The sequence below is a fragment of the Neolamprologus brichardi genome, chromosome 5 (assembly GCF_056152115.1).
Source record: "Neolamprologus brichardi isolate AB-2024 chromosome 5, ASM5615211v1, whole genome shotgun sequence".
Classification (NCBI taxonomy): Eukaryota; Metazoa; Chordata; class Actinopteri; order Cichliformes; family Cichlidae; genus Neolamprologus; species Neolamprologus brichardi.
In genome coordinates, this window is record NC_142108.1 from 19,139,685 (window position 1) to 19,159,226 (window position 19,542).

The following is a 19,542-nucleotide window of genomic DNA, read 5'->3' on the forward strand; positions in this document are numbered from 1 at the left end:
ACATTTGTATTTAAGCTTCTGAAACATTTGCAGATAGCTAGACCCTTTCTCTTGTGTACAAGTAAAAATATTGTGGAAAAATTTCACATACTGGTTTGACAGCTTCACCTGCCATTCGAGAAGCATCTGGTCTATGTCAGACTTTTGCCTCTAGGGGGAAATCACTGCACACAGTATGACGATACTTCAAGCTTCTTAAAACCTTAATGGCTCTAGTGGTAAAGCCTAATACTGTGTGTCATAAACATGGTTATGAAATCTACTTTAATGTCCATATTCTGTAATAGCTTTGACTCTCATAGGTATGGTTAAAATATAATGTGCAGCCACTGTGTCCCACTGTCTTCCTTCAGAGGCTTACTGGAAAATCCCCCTATGAAAGCAAGGCTGAAGCCTCACTCTGGGATTACAGCTTCAGGAAGATTTACTGACACAAACAAGGTGCACACTTCTTCCAATCTGAGAGCCCTCTCTGCATGAAAACATTCATAGAAGAACACTTGATGGTCACTACACTGGAAACCTGGACAAACAATGTCAAGGAATGAGCTTCCAGGGTGGGAATGTTGGTCCTTGCTCCCATGTAGGAATGCTTTAACTACAAGATGAGAATATGCTGACCCGCGTTACAAAGAAATCTGTCTGAAGAGCCCAGCAGAGTGGGGAGGAAGAAGGTGGGTTCTCGTGGTGTGGATGGGCCAGGAGAGCCGGACCCAAATGTACAACTCAGGGATGAACAGCAGCTCTGCGATGGCACCACAGTCTCCTGGACACAGTGGAACTCCACCACTGTCCTGTCTGTCTCCTAAGAAGACCACCTTTCAGTCCTTGGGATCTCTGTCATCAGGAGTGTTTTCAACGTCTCCGGCTAAAGCCTCCACTCATCAGGCAAACCCCGGCTCCAGCCGACTGAATTCCCCCACTCCATCTATTATGAGCTCCCCAAAACTTTGGCAGAAAGCATCCGTTTCTCGACTCGCAGAGGAATTCTTCTGGATTGGTGGAAGTGTGGTTGCACAGCCTAAATGGAGACTGGGTCAGATAGGTAATATTAAGTCAACTGATCACTAAATAATACTTAAATAATCACAGAAGCTCAGCAGCTTGTTTAGCAGAGGTGCTTGCTGTCTGCACCACACTGAGAGGGAAGAGGGAAAAGTTTTACTGGACATTTTTATTCCGGGTGTTGTAAATTTAAAACATTTGCTGTGACGTGTTGTCGCGAATGGCCTTCAAAACAAGGCGCTCGCACGTATTACAAATTAGGGAAGCAGTGAAGCAGATAATGGGCATATGGACAGTAGACAATCCTTTAGGATTAGCCTGAATGGTGTGCCAGGTTGCGTCACATGCACCTGAGCTTCAGATTACAAACAAAGGTTACTTGCACACAACACATAAACCGGTGACCTGATAATGACTTCATTGTTAGGAGAAAAAACTGGTTCTGTTAAACGCTTTCCCAGTATACTTACTGTGGGCGCACACACCATTAAAGATTTCATGGAAAGTCACTGAAGGAAAGTCAGAAGAGACACTGTAGAGCACTGTGACGCATCTGACTGTAGGCACAGGTGTTTCTTTTTAGACAATAAGTAGTTTGTGTATTTTCATGGTGTAACTCAGCCTGTAATCTCACAAAGTAATGCTTGATAGTAAACCTCTAATCATCCCTTTGAGCTCTCATGATACTTCCCAACACAAAATAATGTGGTGTAGGATTTCATAAGTTACAAACATTCTCAGTCAATGACAACAGTAAGGCTCTTTTGACTTGGTGGTGGTGTAAGTAAGGCACCAACATGATATTTTTACTCATAACCTCAGCATGCACGGTCCCAACATAGCAAGATTTTATATTAAATTGAACATTTGATATCTTTGGGCACCCTGTGGTGTTGTCCATAAATTAATCGCAGTGGATTTCTGACGATCTTGACTAAAGAAACCTTTGATAAATTTGTTTCTTGTGTTGTCCTGTAGTGGAGAGGTGTATGTGCACCATGCAAACTGGCACTCAGTTAACCAAAATGAAGGGGAAGAAGAAAGGACTGGTGCGATTCTTTTACCTGGACGAGCACAAGTCCTGCATCCGCTGGCGACCCTCCAGAAAACATGACAAGGCCAAAAGTGAGTGACCACCTTGCACCACACGGAAATCACACAGAACTTTTGGTGTGGACGAATTGAATTCAGCTCAAATTTCATATTTGTATTTACTGATTATGATGTCTTAAAGAAACCACATTTTAGGCGTGGCCCTTCAGCTGAGGAAAAGCCACAAAAAGCTGTTTTGATGAATATTTGGTTTGGACCATCAGTTATAACTCCTGTTAGTTCGGCAAAGTTTCTTTTGGTTGATGGCAAATTTACCAGAAGAGTTGGATTTCTGCTCTTTAAAAAGCTGACATATTTTACATCTGATAAACTGTTCTATTGTTAGGCGTTGGGACATTCACTGGTGTCCTCATCCTGTAGGTATAACGTATTTCCATGTATGTTTGCACATGGTTCAATAAATCATTTTCCTGGCAAGATTTATAATGAAATGGAGGTTTTTGCACAATACTGCATATTATTGTTGATAATTTATTTATTTTCAATGCTGCAGAGACATGAATGACCTCTCTGTTTTTGTGTTTCAGTAACTATTGATTCCATTCATGAGGTGTGTGAGGGGAAAAAGTCAGAGGTCTTCAGGCGTTACGCAGACAACCGTTTCGACCCAAACTGCTGCTTCAGTATTTACTACGGGGACCGTGTGAAGTCCCTGGACCTGGTCTCCACCAACGCCGAGGAGACCCGCACTTGGATCACTGGGCTGAAATACCTCATGGCTGGTATCAGTGATGAAGACAGTTTGGCTCGGAGGCAGCGCACCCGTGATCAATATCCTTTATCCACCCACACAACTGTTCAACATGGTTTATAGGCACAAATACATCACTTTATATTTGGTAAACTGATTGTTTAGCGTATGGTTCGGCCTTAACTGCAGCTGAACGTGGTTACAGCAGACTTTCTCTGAGGCAGATAAAAATGGAGATGGCACCCTGAGCATCGGAGAAGTTCACCAGCTGCTCCACAAGCTCAATGTGAATTTACCCAAGCAGAAAGTCAGGGAGATGTTTCAGGTAAGACTTAAACGTGACAGACTTAACATGAATGTAACCTCTAATTGACACTTGCCCTCTGCTCCCCTACACTCAAAAAGTGATTCTTTGACCTGAAACATATAAGGCCAAAGGTTAACTTATTCAAACAATGAATCATTAAGGACAAAATGCCTGGTGAAAACTGAATGTATACCAATCAAGTTAAATTTATTTGCCCAGACGTGATCAAATTTAGCGTTTTACACTGTACTTGTATAACAAACTTACATAACAAAAGTCCACATTTAGGGCGTAAATATTTTTTGAGTGCAGACATGTTTCATATAATTTTAAACTACAACATGTTGGTTACTTGAATGATAGCTTTACCTGAGTTTATTTGTCAATGATATGTAGTAACAGTCCTCATCTTTATTGAGCACGAGCATTGCTGCCACTGTCATAGTCGCTGCCTTTGTTTTTCCAGTCTTGTTGGCATGCTTGTATTCTCATTGATAATAACTGATCCTAAGGGAAGGGAAATGTAGATATCAGAACAAATTTTCATGGCAAATTATTCAGTAGGTTCAGTAGCTTAAAGTGTTTCTGACATGATGCCATTCAGAACCAGAAGAAGTCCTCCTACTGCGCCAAACTATTTTTTTTAACTCACTTAAAATAAAAAGAGATCCAAGTTGAATTTTTACACGTGCAAAGTTAGCACAATAGCTTCCATATTCATAAACTAAGGGTCACTACTTTTTTAATGATATGGACTAATTTTGTTTAATAAATAAAGTGAGAGACTACATAGGTGTGTACGTCTCTCTTCTGGTAATGCCATTGTCTGTTTCCAGTAAGAAGGCAAGTTCCACATTCTGAGAAAAACTCACAGTCACTGTCGAGACATTTAACACCACACCTTTCGTGGTAGTGACAAAGCAAAAACATCACCAGAGATAGCACGATTCCTCCTCAGAGGACCGTGCCAGTAGTTAAACCTGCACAAAACAAGTATACCAATACTTGTAGAGCCAAACCGTGCAACTAAAATGGCTAAAATAAATAAATAGAGCAAGAAAAACATATGACAGCTAGTAAATCTAGTAAAATGTTTCAAACCCAGAAAATATGACAGGACACGAATCCTGCACTCTGTGGCAGCCTAAAGAAACCAGATTGGAAAGTGTATTAACGAATAAAAAAATATGTAAAATCCTTAAGCAGACTCTCCCTGTGATCTTCCCATGCTTCCCATCATCTCATGATTATATACAGAGAAGCATAAAATGCTACAGATGGAGCCAGCAGACAAATATGTGCATTCAGTGTTTTTGTTGGAACGGTGGAAAAGGCTATCACCGGAAGCCCATATGGTTGTCACAGATGGCCTTTGTTGTATCGCAATATTGCTTTAGTTGCAGTAGCTCACTGCCCGTCCTCCCCTCCCCCACCTGTGAATGAGCTCTGTTTTGATGGTGACAGATATATCATTCAGAAGGTACTGAGAGAGAGACAGACATCATAAAAAAATTTCGCCACTATCTGCAGGAAGCAGACACGGACGAGAACCAGGGCTCTCTCGGCTTTGATGAATTTTGTTCATTCTACAAGATGATTTCCACACGCAGAGACCTCTACCTGATTCTGATCTCCTACAGCAATCAGAAAGAAGTCCTGGATCTCCATGACCTTGCACGCTTTCTGGAAAATGAACAGAAGGTAGTCAAAAGTCAAACCAATCACAATCATCTGTTTGATATTATTTATCCCCATTTTTACCTCTCTTTGAAATGCATTTAAAGTGTATCAGATTAACATCAGTGATGGTGTCTAAGAAGAAGCTAAAATGTATTTTAACCAATCACTGCAGTGCAAGGGACAAACGTGAAGTCCTGAAATTGAGATATAACAAGCAATAAAGTGCTTTAAAAGATTGCATTAAATTATTGCTAATAGCAGTTTTCAAAAAGCTTTTCACTTTTGGATCCAATAAGATAATAACAGTTCATTGTGTTCTATTTGTAGATGCGAGGCCTAAACAGAGAGCATCTAGTGGACATAGTGGCCAAGTTTGAGCCGTGTCCTGAGAACCTCCAACGTATGGTACTGGGTATTGATGGTATGTAGGCCTTGCTCAAAGTGCCTGTGGCCGGTGAAACGTCGTTATTATCACGTCAGTCAAACCAGATTTAATTTTCAGTCTGTAAATAAAATAGCTGCTCCAACAACTCTCTTCCTTTAGGTCTCACCAACTACATGCGGAGTCCTGCAGGTGATATCTTCAACCCCGAGCACAATCAGGTAAACCAGGACATGACGCAGCCTCTAACCAACTACTTCATTGCCACGTCTCACAACACCTACCTGACAGGAGACCAGCTGCTCTCTCAGTCTAGAGTGGAAATGTATGCCTACGTCCTGCAGGCAGGCTGTCGCTGTGTCGAGGGTAAGAGCCGACACAACAAGAACCTGAGCTGTTATTTCAGTGTGTGATTTTTTATAAGATTACAAATGGTTGTCAGCTCTTTCCCCCGTCTCTTAGTGGACTGCTGGGATGGACCAGATGGAGAGCCCATTGTCCATCATGGTTATACCTTGACATCCAAAATTCTCTTCAAAGATGTAATTGAAACAATTGACAAATATGCCTTCACAAAATCACAGTAAGATTTTTTTTATTCCTGGTGCTGACTCCAATTTTGTCGAGCTGGTGCACCTGCGCAGTCGTTCAGTTATTGTCACCTCACTGCCAGGTATCCCGTGATCCTGTCCATAGAGAACCACTGCACTGTGCCTCAGCAGAAAAAGATGGCTAAATATCTGAGAGAGGTGCTGCAGGACAAACTGGATCTGAGCAATGTCAGCGTGCATGAATGCAAAAAGCTGCCATCCCCTGAGATCCTGAAAGGAAAGATTTTGGTCAAGGTACACACACACACGCACACACACAACTATATGCTATTCAGACGTCACCTGACTACAGTAGATAGTCAAGTTTTTTTGTCTTCGGTTGGTACATTTCTCAAACCTGAAAGGAAAAGCTGTACCGGTTCTCTTTTGATGCTGAAAGCTTCCAAGTCGCATCTCATTGTAGTTATTACATGCAAAGTGGATGAACCAGCTGACAAAATACCTCACTGAGCTGATAGGAAGTTAACTTTAAACCAAATATTTATTCATCACAACCAAGGAATGCAGATGAGCATCTCTGATCGTGCAACGTGTTGAACCTTAAAGCGGATGGGCTACAGCAACAGAAGACCACACCAGGTGCCACTCCATTTAGATGAGAACAGGAAACTGAAACTAAAGTTCACATGGGTTTGCCAAACGTGGACAATCCTCATTACCTCGCCGTCTTGTGTCAACAGTTCAGTCTGGTGTGGTGTTGCAATGGTCTGGGTATATTTTCTTGTCAAATTTTGGGCTTGAGCATCAGAATAAGGACCAAAATCTCAGAGGAATGTTTCTAGCACCATGGAGTTAAGAGTTAAGGCAGCTATGAAGGAAAAAGGAGGGTTAAACCCAGGACCAGCAAGGTGTACCTAATGAAGTGGCTGGTGAAATTTGAAATTAAGCAATACTGTTCACGTTTAGCTCAAAAACAATTTACAATGACGTAACTATTAGTGCCTGTGAGGCCACAGACTCTCATTCACATTACATCTCAGGAATGTGACTCTGCAGATGTTGAGGTGTGTTCATTTCCCTTTGTGAGACACAATGCTGAAAACTGTCTTTTTTCTTTTCTGTAACAAAGTCTGTCAACACAACATGAAGGTGTAAATGTAAACCCTGTCCAGTCTGTTGCAATCACTATCCCTCATGCAGTGATGTGTAACCCACACAGTACTTGTGTAGGTTACAAACTGCACACAGCAAGTAGAAAGAGTGCAGCTTTGTGCTTTCTCTATCATTGTCCTTGGCAGATCCTTGGCAGTTTACAAAATAAATGATTATATGTATATTATTACACATACACACACAAAGCGATCGTTAATTTTCTGTTTTTAGGGGAAGAAGCTGCCAGCAAACCTTGATCCTGATGTGGAGGAGGGTGATGTGTCTGATGAAGACACTGGAAATGAGGAAGAAGAAGACGATGATGACGATGATAACCCACAGGCAAATGAAACATTTAAACAGAAAGAAAGAAACAAAGTAAGTAAGAAAGAAAGTAAATATAGTAAGATTGCAATTTGAACTTTTCAGGATGGGAATAGCGTTAACTCTACCAATCAGCCTAAGAAGAAGAGACGATTTGGGAGATCAATCATGAGAAGCTTCAAAAGAAAGGTCAGCTGATATAAAAACAATCTCTGACAGCTTTCCTTTTGGGTGACTTTGACTTAAAATATTCGATTTTTTTTTCTTCCAGAGAAAAAAGAGAATACGAGTGAAAAACAAGGCCATGTCTGATGGTGAATCAGACTACAGCAGCAGCAGGGAGAGGACACAAATTGTTTACCATCCTAAGTAAGACCAGTTGCTAAAGGTCAAAAACAGCTGACAATCTAAACTTTATCATATCTGGGATTACACTTATAAGATTCCCTCTGTCTCCGTAGAAAAAGGAAAACAATGAGGCTCTCCCGAGCTCTCTCTGATCTGGTCAAATACACAAAATCTGTCCGTGTGCATGACATAGAAACACAAGGTAAATCCAACTAGAAACCTTTGCCTGCATTTTTGTTTTCACTAAGCACATCCCAACTCATAGAAACTTTTCAGAGTGAGTGTCTCATACATTTTAATTTTCTTTTTGGCAGCATTCATGAGCAGTTGGCAGGTATCGTCCCTGGATGAGACAGTAATGAACCAGATCTTACAGCTTAAACCGGGTGAGCTGGTGCGTTTCAACCAGCGCCAGCTTCTAAGAGTCTATCCGTCCAACTACAGAGTGGACTCAAGCAACTTCAACCCACAATCATACTGGAACTCAGGATGCCATATGGGTAACAAAAGTGTCACTAAAACTCAATACTAGCGTTATGTGATACTGTTTGTTGTTAACTTGTTGTCACGTTGCTGTTTCATCTTAGTTGCCATGAATTATCAAACAGAAGGTCGCATGCTTGAACTGAACCAAGCCAAGTTCTCGAGCAATGGAAACTGTGGATATATTCTGAAGCCCAAGTGCATGTGTAAAGGTACGTGGTGTTCACTCACATTTAGTAGATTTCTGCAGATTACAAGAAGAGCAATGAATCCTGGATCAGGACCTAATAAATACTATTGCTTTTCATAAGGTGCCTTTAACCCAGTGTTGGAGGAACCCCTGCCAGGACACAGAAAGACTCAGTTAGTGCTGAAGATCATTAGTGGACAGCAACTTCCCAAACCCAAAGACTCCATGTTTGGGGACAGAGGAGAGGTCAGGTCAAAATACAGTAGATATAAAGTCAAAGAGTTCAACAAAAATAAGATTTTAACACTAAAGTCAAGTTTTTCTTGGACTTTTTTTAGATAATTGATCCCTTTGTTGAAGTCGAGATCATCGGCCTACCTGTTGACTGCTCCAAGCAGCAGACTAGAGTAGTGCATGATAACGGTACGTGTGAAGCTCCACGTTGCAGTTTAAATCACTTTCTCAGTCTTGGTGACATTCCTTTCTTTCAGGTTTCAACCCAATGTGGGAGGAAACCCTCGTCTTCAACATTCAAATGCCTCAAATCGCCCTGGTGCGATTCCAGGTGTGGGATCACGATCCTATTGGAAGAGACTTTATTGGACAGAGGACTGTAGCTTTTACCAGCATGATGCCAGGTGGAGTACCTGTACACTTGTTTGCTTGGTTCCAGAAGTTATACTTCTGAAAGCATACTCCTTTATTCTGTTAAAATTAAAATCTAAGCCTTGTTGTCTTTTGAAAGGTTATTAATTTTTCAGCGTTGCAAAAACTTCATTTTTACAAATAAATTAAAGATTTAGGGCAACTTCCCACTTTCTGCAGAGCATCATTAGTGTTTTGTTTTAACTATGTGGCATGAGGGAAATGCATCTTCAGAACATCAAAAATATGAGAAACGTGCTAAAGCAATTGAGCAAAACTTTATGAATTTGACTATTTGTCCTTGCCAGTGTTGCAGATTTGTTTTGAGTCCTTACGTGTTAAAAAAGTGAAAGAATATAAGGACTGAGCTTGCATCAGTGGACTTATATACATATACACACAACGCTGCAAGAAAAGAGCACAAACCATTGTCATCATCCAGTCCAGATCACACCCCCCTCAGACCAAAACAATCAGCATAAACCATCAGAGGCAGCAGAGCGGACGGTCTGATCTCACACGTTTCCACAGCAGCTTCTTTCCTCCCGGACTCAGTGATTGCCATCACTCTGCCATGTGTATCTATCTGACGAAGATACACAGAAAATCTGATTTATCCAGAAGTGCAATATATATTTCAGTAATGTGCAATGTTTGTTTTTTTTCATAAACTAGTCATTTAAGTACAATACAGGAAATACTGTTTTTATACTTGAAATTACCTGACATATGTCCTTTCCAAAAAAAAAATTCTGAAGTAATTTTGTGAACTTGAAAATCTAACTAGAGTAAAATAAAATAAAAATAGAGCAAATATCTTGAGTTGGAGCATTTGTTAATTTGGTGGAAATATTATGAAAACTTGTCTCATGAGACTTTGATGTATTTATTGAGACTGGATGTCTAAAATACTTGGAGTCAACTGCTTTCGAAATGTTCTGTGCTTTTATTGTAACACCTGTGCTGATTTTCCTATAATATAAATTTCCTCCGACTTATGCTCTCCACAATACAACAATAATTAATAAAGACTAAAACTAAGATTGAAACCAGTGAAAACTAAACTGAAGTGAGCAAACAAACCCTGAGAGTATTTTAAACTAAACTAAACTGAAAGCAAAAGGTGAAAACAGAATAAAACAAAAACTAATTCATAAACAAAACTAAGATAACTCTGGTCTTGACTTTACCTCCGTGCACATTCTGTTTTGTGTTGGCATTCATTTGTCTCTGACTCTAAGCTCTTCACAAGATATCCTACATATCCAAACCCAGTGTAAGTGTACAGATGCCAAATAAAAGATTTCAAATCTAAACCTCTGTTATAATTTTTTTCCTGTTGTTTGTTTGTGTGCTTGTTCGCAGGTTACCGCCATGTCTACCTGGAGGAAATGGCAGAATCATCGATCTTTGTTCATGTCGCTATTATTGACATGTCAGGAAAGGTATGGCATTATAAAATACACTTACAGATCTAAGATCATCTTCATCTGACAACTCTATCTTATGATTTCTGATTTTCTTTGCGTGACAGATCAAACCAGCAAATGCTGTGCAAGCAGCTAGGAAACACATCCAAAAAGCAGCCCAGAAGCATATGAAGAGCCATCAAAGGCAGCCATCTCTAGATTTTTCTGTCCAGTCTTCAGAAGATGGACGCACTTTGTACTTCCGCAAGGATCTGGACACCATCTCTCAGGACAGCAGGAGTGGGGAAACGTCTTATCTGGTTCAAGGGCCAGCAGCCAAGGCTGCTATCCACAAAGGGGCCATGAGTGAACCTGTCAGGCGAGCTCACAGAGTTAAAATTCTTGAACCACAAGAGACAAAGAGAGGGATCTTTAGCCGGATGTCTTCCACTGACTCCCAGCGCACTGGGGTTGCTCCCTGCGTGATAGCTGAAAGCTTTGACCTTGAGACCTCTTCCCAGACTTCTTCTCCTGACAGTCCTGCTCCAGACAGCCAAAATCCAGTAATTCAAGAGGAGCTGGAAAATGACCCCAGTGAATTACAACAGTCCAACTGTGCTGGGCAGCAGATAGAGTCAGAGCAGCCTGAACCACCTGAGGAATTACCACCAGAATCAAAACCAGGCAATGACATTGCCACAGAGCCTGAGCCACTGCCAGAAGCTCAGAGTCAGACCGACACAGTCCCTCAGCCTTTACTCGTGCCACAGCCAGAAGCCAAACCTTCTCCTCTTGTCCCTCCATCATCCCCTGCAAGGGTTAGACGGACTTTAGAAGCTCCCGTGACCCCCTGGCCATCCACCCCAATTAGGACAAAGGGCCGCTCACGCAGTTGCCCGCGAAAACAGACTACCTCTGCTCAGACACCGATGCTGAACCGAAAGCCTACTTTCCACTGTCAGACGCGAGGAGCTCAAAACTACAGCAGCTACGGCAACCCTGTGAGACGCATACCCAACGGTCTCTGCCTGTTGGACACCACGTCCAGCAGCAGCAGCGACAGCAGCACCGACAGCCTAGACTTTGTGCCCCCGCCCTTATCAGCTGGGTCAGAGCAACACGAAGGGACACTGCAGAGAGAGATGAAGGCCCTCTTTGACCAGAAGATGAGGGAGATCCGCTGTAAATCACCGCTTTTTCTAGATGGTGAGTCACATTTGCAAAACAATGAAAAGAAGTTTGATTACAAAAGCTAAGTGGCTCTATGTAATCAGCCTTTTTATTCTTTACTGTTTTTGTGTTTTTTAGATTTGTGACAGGAAGAGATCAAGGTCGTCCTGAAAAAAGAAAAGGATCAACAACAAGAAAAAAGAGGAATGATGGTGATGGTGGAGTGATATGTGTCAGATATGTAGCTTTTCTTTCTAGAATGATGGACGACGCAAAGCATTAGAAAACTGTTAGATGTTTTTTTTATTTCTTTTCTAATCTTGCTGAAATGTTTACAATCATCCCAGTTTTTATGCATGAAGTAGTTTTTAAAAAGACATTGCTGAAGTCACACGATGCCACTGCCAAGTGTACAAAATACATGATGCAGAGTTGCAAGCAGTAAACCTAGAAAGTAAACATATGTGCACACGTTGTTAGCAAAATGTTGAGTTTACAAGTGTAAACTGAAATTAAAAACGTTTTTTTATACTGAAGTGTTTGAATTTTCATTGAAAGAGTAGCAGTTGTACTGAAAAATCAGTAATTTATACATCTGAAAAAGTTGTACTTTTTTTTACATTTTAGTTCAAATGTAAATAATAAGGTAAATAATAATGTTTACAGTCTGCCGAGTTAATATTTCTGTAAATTCTTTGAACAAAGTTATCAAGTGTTATCAAGCCAAATGGAAAAAAATAATTAAATCAAACATAAAAAGCTCTAAAATCTAAACGTTTCATAGCAGTTGAATCTTCCAAAGGCTTCTATGCTTTTTCCTTGTCTTTATCTACATTTTCCTGGGATCTGTTCCCACTGCTGGTCCTCAAGCGCACACTCAGCTCCTCAGTCAGTACAGAGCAACATGTCTTCTGTGGGATGGACATGCAGTCAAGATTAACACCAGTGCAACAAAAACACTTTATTCCACCTATTAGTTTAATGCAAATACAGATGAATGGATGGGTAGGCATCCCAGTCATCTGTATTTTCTAAAATCCATGTAATAAATGACAATGTTGCTTCAAACTGCAACCAATAAAACGATCTTCTAATGGCAGAAGAACTGCTGCAGCCAAAAAAATCATTAATTAATTTAAAATCTTAAAGAATAAACACACACACACTGTTTCACTTGAGACATGTGAGTTGCGACAACCTTGCACAGACCTTGTGCTCTGCTGCACGCCTGCGACTCTTGAAGGTCAGCTCCAGGACAGCCACAATTGTTCCCAGCCCAAGGCCGAGGGAAAGCACCAGAAATATCCCCTTGAGGTTATGCGGCTGCACAGCTGACACCTTGCCCTTGTCTGCTATGCAGCTGCTTGCCCACCACTTGCTTTGCAAGTAAGCCAGCTCCCCCGCCTCACTTAGCTGTAGGATTGCCACACTGAGGTTCTTTATAATTGGAGAACCTTTGAGGAAAAAAATGATAGTTTTGGGTTATGTGCTGAATTTGATTTTACCATCTTTCATCTAAACTTAACTGTTTAATTAGAGTTTAAAAATAAATAACCTCACCAAGAGCAGCAGCAATGCTGTATCCCCTCATGCCAACAACTTCATGCGCCCGGACTAGTTCACAGTAACGCGCTACGGCTAAGTCCAGAGAAACAGACTCTCCAATGAAGGCGTAGTTGCCCTCTTTTGCACGTCGAATGCCTTCATCCATACTCGACACAAAACTCTTTGTCCGCTCCATGTGCTCATAGATTCTGCGGTACACTGGGTTGTTTGAATTCTAAATGAAGAAAAAACAGTAGCTTAGAGAGAAACGCTCTCTAATTCCAGCTGAACTAGACACTTTAGGGCTGTAGTACTCACCTTAAAGAAAGCAAGTGTGGAAGAGCCGGCCAGGCAGCCATATTCAATCACATCCTGATTGGCCAAGTCCTCAAACCCTTTCACCGTCAGGTGAGAGGACTCTGGGGTCTTAGTGGAGCTGAGGTTGGAGAAATAGCAAGCCAAGAGGACAACGCTAAATAACCACCAACTGCTGCAGATGACACGCCCCGAAAGGGCTTTGGGATGAGGGCCGGCACCTGAAACACAAAAAAGGCTCAGCAAATGCCACAAAAGGGAGAGATGTTCACTTGTTTGTTGTTCAGATGCTTATTGGATTAGGTGGTGTCTGGATTTGCCATTAACCTTGAAGAGTCAGAGCTCCAGCTGTGTACCAAAGGCTGTGGAGGAGACCGAACGTGTTTTTCTCACTCTGAGGCTGACTCCACTCAGAAGGGCTGAGTCTGCAATTTGGATCAAAGGTGTTAATTGTTAATGAGACAGCACTCAGAGTAACCCACTGCCCGAAGGAATACGGATATAACCTCAAAACCCTCAAGAACTTAAATCAATCATTATTAAATTAATCATAATAATCACTTTAAAGAACTGCTTTCATGACCAACCTGGCAACTATGAAGATGCAAGCAGCCGTCCCCAGATAGGCAATGAGTATGCCAACCCAGGTCTGTGCTGAGAAAGGGGAAAGGAAATCAAAGAAGCCTGCATCCTCTGAAATGTCCTTCCTCAGCAGAATACTGATTCCCGTCTGCATGAATGGTTTGGTCATTCCCACAGCTTTCTCCCGAGCTGCAGTGAGAGTCAGCGGAGCAATAGCGAGGTCTGCTTCCTGTAGGATAAAAATATATTTGGCTAGTTTTGATATATAATGTGCATACTTTATTGGAACTTCTTAACATAGTTAGGTTTAAAGTCATGTTGATTTTTTTTTAATTGTAGAATCCTTTCAAAAACACCACATATTCACTTCTTTTGAGAGTGCTTTGCTGCTCACCCCTCTCACCACCTCTCCAACCATCCCGTTCCAGTTCCCGCTCTCTTCCTGTCTACCATACGCGCCATCTTTCACCAGCTGCACTTTGTACTTGAAGCCCACTTTCTTGGCTATTTCAGAGAGCAGGTCCATGCAAAAGCCTTCCAGCTGAGCACCTTTGGACATCACATACGGCTCTTGCTGAAAGAATCGATGTGAAAGTCAGTGGGATTTTTTTCACATTTAATTTTGTATTCACAAAGATATGCAAAGCCAGATTAAGTACCTTTATTGTTGTGATTCTGAGCTCTGACTGCACTGTTGTTGAGACACAAAAATAAGGAAAAATCTTTTAGATCAGCGATTCCATGAATTTTAAAAACCACAGCACACCTACATGACAGCTGTTTTCTGATTTTTATGGGACATTATTTGGAGTGTCTTGTATTTTATTTACTGTCAAATATTTTTTAAATCTACTCAAAAAATCTGCACATTTTTAGCACACGCATCCCCAGGTCTCTGTTTATGTTTGAAAATGTCCTATAATATGTCTACCAATCAGGAATAACACTGATTATCACTGCATGCTGGCACCGTTTGGTAGGTGGGACATATTAGGGAGCAATTGAACATTTTGTTCCCAAAGTTTATGTGTTAGAAGCAGGAAAAATGGCCACAAGGATTTGAGTTAGTCTGACGGGGGCAAATTTGGATGGTAGACAACTGAGTCAGAGCATCATCAGAACTGCATGTCTTGTGGGGTGTTCCCGATCTGTAGTTGTCAATATCTGTCAAAAGCGGTCCAAAGAAGAAACAGTGGTGAACCAGCAGCATCATAGGTGGCAAAGGCTCATTGGTTGGCCCATGTGGTCTGATGCAACAGACCACATGGGCCAACCCTTTCAGACAGTTTCGCTGAAACTGCTGAAAGGGTTAATGCTGCTCCTGATAGAAAGGTGTCAGAATACACAGTCCATTACACTTGGTTCGGGACTGCATAGCTGCAGACCAGTCAAGGTTTCCTTGCTGATCCCTTTCCACTGGCAAAACCATGAACAATGGGCATGTTAACATCTGAACTAGACCACAGAGTGATGGAAGAAGGTGGCCTAGTCTGACAAATCATGTTTTCTCTTAATCACAAAGATGGCCGGCTGCGTGTGCATCACTAGAAGGAAGCAGGGTAATGGTTTGGGCAATGATCTGCTGGGAACCCTTGGGTTCCACGATCCATGTGGATGTTTAACACCTATCACCAACCTAAGTATTGTTGCAGATCACGTACACCCTTTCATGGAAACAGTACTCCCTGATGGCTGTGGTCTCTTTCAGCAGGATAATGTGGCCTGCCACAACAAAAAAATTGAGTTAATTTAAACCAGGAGTGGTTTAAATTCCTGCAGATGCACTTGACAAACAAGTCTGATCCACGGAGGCCCCATCTCACAACTTACAGGACTTAAAGGCTCTGTTGCTAAAATCTTGGTGCCATATACCACAGCAAACCTTCAGGGGTCTAGTGGAGTCCTTGCCTTGACAGATAAAGGCTGTTTTGGCAGCAAAAGAGGGACCAACATAATATTATGCAGGTTGCAACAATGTGTATATTGTATTTGTGTAAATGTTTCTCAGTCTTTGTGTGTTACCTTTGCAACAGGCCAACAACCTGTCCTGGGTGTACCCAAACCTTTGTCCATGTGATGTTTTGCCATAATGCACAAAACCAAACACAGTAGATCTGCACCTGATTTACTGTTTTTGGTCAACACCTCATATCAACTGTGAAACATGGTGGTGGAAGTTGATGATTTGGGATTGTTTTGCAGCCACAGGCCCTGGGCACATCCCACTCACTGAGTGGACCACAAAATCTTCTCTATATCAAAGTATTCTAGAGACAAATGTGAGGCCATCTGCCTAACTTTGGCTGGATTTACCTCATTTTAAAACCTGCAATAGAGTACAGTAGATATTTTTTGTGTGTCCTCAAAATGCCCTGATATTTAAAAAAAACATACAATTGACACAGAGTTTACTTTCTTTTATGTCTGTAAGCTGTACTAACAGATATTCACATTTTTTCATGTTTATAAAAGCTCAAAGATTAGAAAGACACAATGGGAAGAATAAGTTAAGAACAAGTCCTTGTATGCTTTTACCATCACAGATGTTTTCATAGTTGGAGTCCAAACTAAATTTAGAAGAATCAAAAACTCCTTTGTGCAGCTTTTCATCTTCAGACTTTAACACACAGAAACTTCCCTGAGGTGAAATTTGGGGTCCATCTACTGACTTTTTGAGCTCAAGTGGTTTCCGGTATCCTGGAGATCTGGCGGCTCTGCTCGCCTACTTGAAAAGTGTCCACAATCTATTTAGAGCAGTGTGTTATTCCAAAGAATTACAATGCTATGGCGCTGTGAGATGGGAGGGCAGTCAAAGAGCATCAAAAGCCTCAATTCAGGCCAAGGCCTAGGGGATCCGTCACCACAGGGTGACCCTGACAACCATCAGATCCTCCTTTTCAAGAGATGACACCAACACAAGCTCTTAAAGCCCCTGTCAGTTTTTGGCCACTCTTACAGACAGGGTCATTGTTTGCTCCATGGACTTGATTTATTATCGGTTTTTGTGTCAGCTGGCTAGCTTTCTTGGACAGGATGTAGTGCAACACTTTGATATTCAGCAAGGCTGACAGTTTATGTATTTGTTTGCTGTCAACCATGATCATTTTCTACCAATTACTGGGGAGGAAACATGAGGAATTTGGCAAAGAAAGAAAGCAAGCTGCCACCACTCTGGATTACAAATGCAGTGACCGGGTCAAACTGTGACATATCAGTCTGTAGAAGCAAACTTAACAAAAACAATGTTGTTGTTGATGGATGGATAGATGGATGGATGGACCAACAATCCATCCAACAATGTTGTTGATGGATGGATGGATTGTTGGATTGATGGATGGATGGATGGATGGATGGATGGATGGATGTCCATCTATCCATCCATCCATCCATCCAACAATCCATCCATCCATCCATCCATCCATCCATCCATCAATCCAACAATCCATCCATCCATCCATCAACAACATTGTTGGATGGATTGTTGGTCCATCCATCCATCCATCCATCCATCCATCCATCCATCCATATCTTTTATGCATAGATGTGATCTAAATAAATAGTCTCTTACTTGCAGTACATGTGCCCCTGTCCAGGAGAAATCCAAAGGACAGCAGAAACAATCCAAGCATCATCATCTCTCTTAATCTAGACTTGCAACCTACAAATTATAAGGAGAGTAGTAGTAGTTTAAGGAACATGTATAGAAGAGATGCATCAACTTTATAACACAAAAGCAAAAAACAAAGCAATCAAAGCAATAAAAAAAGCTTAAAAACTAACCTGAAAAGAGTCCAGGATTTGACAGCACGTCAGCTTCGAACTGACCCTGACAGTAGCCAGCGCTCGACTGTGATTCACTGTGAACTGGCGTTTTTCAGATTGCAGTGAAACAAGAGATAGCCAACCAAGACTTTGTGGGTGGAGAATGTGGGGAAATTATTTTAAGGGGGTGGAGACAAGCAGCATAATGTTCAAACAAATAGCTTCCAGTGTGAATTAAAATGTGATTTATTCTAATGATGACTAAACAGATTATGCAAATAAACATCATCTGATTCACAGGAGGTTGCATTATAGTTAAGCTGAGCACCCATATGTTGCATGATACTTAAATTGCATGCTGGGCATTTGAAGCAAGATTTCTCTCATCGTAAAAGTAATTGTAGAAAGAACGAAAGCTAGGGCATATTTGACTGGTTATTGGAGATGCTGATGTTACATATGCACAAAACACAAAATGTTCAGTGGGGAAAGAGTCAAAATATGACTTTTTGCAGTGTTACACTCTCTGGTGAAATGAGACGATGTCGATCAAAGGGTTGCAGTACACAGAAAGAAGATAAAATAACATTCTCTCTCAGAGAACATAAACAAGGCTTTATTGGACAGTGTTCACTGACCTTGGAGAGACATCTGAAGCTCTGTGAAGTGTCAAATTACTAAGAAAGCCTTTGAAATAGTGCAAATGAAACAGTGCTAAAGGTAATATGGAGTGAGAGACTGTTTTTTCCTTGCAGCTCTAAAACCAGTGTTTGACCTGTTCCCCCTCTTCAGGTTTGTATTTCTGATTGACTGCATGTTTCTTACAGTATGGTTTAATTATTAATGGAAAACCAAGAAGTTAAAGTTTTATTTACACCCAAATGAATCTGAATTCTGAAAATGTACACAGTCTTAAAACATTTATTAAAATATGAACTAAGAGGCTTCCTAGCTAATGTTATAACATTGTAGAATGTGGCATAGTGGAATCATTATGAGGATCTTCTGCCAGCTATTGGCTTAGGACTATTCTTCTTCTTTTGCATGTTTTTATTTATTTATTTGATGTGTGGACTTTAGCCACATCCACGTGGGAGGTTCCCCTCTTGTCTAGCTGCCAGCTATTTGAAGTTGAATACTGTTAGTGTGGGTTTGGAGCCCTTTTCGATGAGGACAAAAAGGGGGAAACTCTGGTGTGGAGAGGCAGGAAACAAAGGTGCTAGAGAGCACACGAGGAGCTGGTTGAATTAGTTGTATGGGGAAAAGCACACCTTTAATGCAAATGGCTTTACCCTGGACTGGCCGGTCCTTTTTTAGTGGAAGGAAGATCCATTTTTAAGGGAATATGTGGAGTTTTTAAGAAAAAAATGGACTGGGAACTGATGCTAGCAACGCATGTATTATGGGATTTAAAGGAGGAAAAGCCTACTGCACAATTAGTAGGTGGCCAACCTGATGGAAGCACTAAGACCAAGAGATTGAAAGTGGCACTCCCAGGACTTGATGTAGAAACTCACTCCCACCAACACAAAGCTTTTTTAAGTGGAAGGTGGGTGGAAACTCTTTTAGGAAGCTACAAGATCAACATATGATTGACTGCTTATTTCGTCGAGTGACCATCTTTTCCTGTCTATAACCAGGCTGAAAACTCAGACCATGTTCTTAGGCCATGGACTGCAGACCGAAATTGCACTCCCAGTGCAGTAGTCTGCTATGAAAAGAAAAAAATGTATTGCTTATTTCCTGTGAGTGTGGTGGTTTTCTCCAGAGCACTATTAGGATTTGTTTCCTTCTTATACCGAGACAACTTTTCCCCATTTTACATAGACTAATACATAGACAACTATTCAAGCCTACAGTCTGATAAGAATCACCAATAAAACTAGCC

At 41.2% G+C, this 19,542-nt stretch overlaps 2 protein-coding genes across 2 annotated transcripts; one reads left to right on the forward strand and one right to left on the reverse strand.

Moving 5' to 3' along the window:
- Positions 1-448: 448 nt before the first annotated feature.
- Positions 449-11,926, forward strand: plch2b (phospholipase C, eta 2b). Its single transcript, XM_006783202.3, has 21 exons — positions 449-1,045; positions 1,984-2,130; positions 2,646-2,889; positions 3,005-3,134; positions 4,647-4,817; positions 5,124-5,217; positions 5,341-5,544; positions 5,641-5,761; positions 5,852-6,023; positions 7,113-7,223; positions 7,311-7,394; positions 7,477-7,574; positions 7,667-7,755; positions 7,868-8,053; positions 8,141-8,248; positions 8,348-8,472; positions 8,565-8,649; positions 8,718-8,864; positions 10,237-10,316; positions 10,406-11,486; positions 11,589-11,926. The coding sequence occupies exons 1-21, from the start codon at positions 694-696 to the stop codon at positions 11,594-11,596; spliced, it is 3,837 nt and encodes a 1,278-aa protein (XP_006783265.2). The 5' UTR covers positions 449-693; the 3' UTR covers positions 11,597-11,926.
- Positions 11,734-17,776, reverse strand: grik6 (glutamate receptor, ionotropic, kainate 6). Its single transcript, XM_006783203.2, has 10 exons — positions 17,673-17,776; positions 17,461-17,550; positions 14,552-14,583; positions 14,287-14,466; positions 13,898-14,121; positions 13,638-13,735; positions 13,314-13,531; positions 13,011-13,230; positions 12,660-12,904; positions 11,734-12,361 (listed from the first exon to the last, which is right to left on the reverse strand). Exons 2-10 carry the CDS (start codon positions 17,525-17,527, stop codon positions 12,257-12,259), a joined length of 1,389 nt encoding a protein of 462 aa, XP_006783266.1. The 5' UTR covers positions 17,528-17,550; positions 17,673-17,776; the 3' UTR covers positions 11,734-12,256.
- Positions 17,777-19,542: the final 1,766 nt, after the last annotated feature.

What these genes read in the sequence shown, in the direction of transcription:
- plch2b (XM_006783202.3), top strand. Translation starts at nt 694, where the DNA reads ATGGGCCAGGAGAGCCGGACCCAAATGTACAACTCAGGGATGAACAGC. An exon ending in AAGTCAGGGAGATGTTTCAG is followed by an intron (nt 3,135 to 4,646) that starts GTAAGACTTAAA and finishes CACTATCTGCAG; the next exon opens with GAAGCAGACACGGACGAGAA. An exon ending in TTATTGACATGTCAGGAAAG is followed by an intron (nt 10,317 to 10,405) that starts GTATGGCATTAT and finishes TTTGCGTGACAG; the next exon opens with ATCAAACCAGCAAATGCTGT.
- grik6 (XM_006783203.2), bottom strand. Translation starts at nt 17,527, where the DNA reads ATGATGATGCTTGGATTGTTTCTGCTGTCCTTTGGATTTCTCCTGGAC. An exon ending in CAGCATTGCTGCTGCTCTTG is followed by an intron (nt 12,905 to 13,010) that starts GTGAGGTTATTT and finishes TTTTCCTCAAAG; the next exon opens with GTTCTCCAATTATAAAGAAC. An exon ending in GGCGTGCAGCAGAGCACAAG is followed by an intron (nt 12,362 to 12,659) that starts GTCTGTGCAAGG and finishes TCCATCCCACAG; the next exon opens with AAGACATGTTGCTCTGTACT.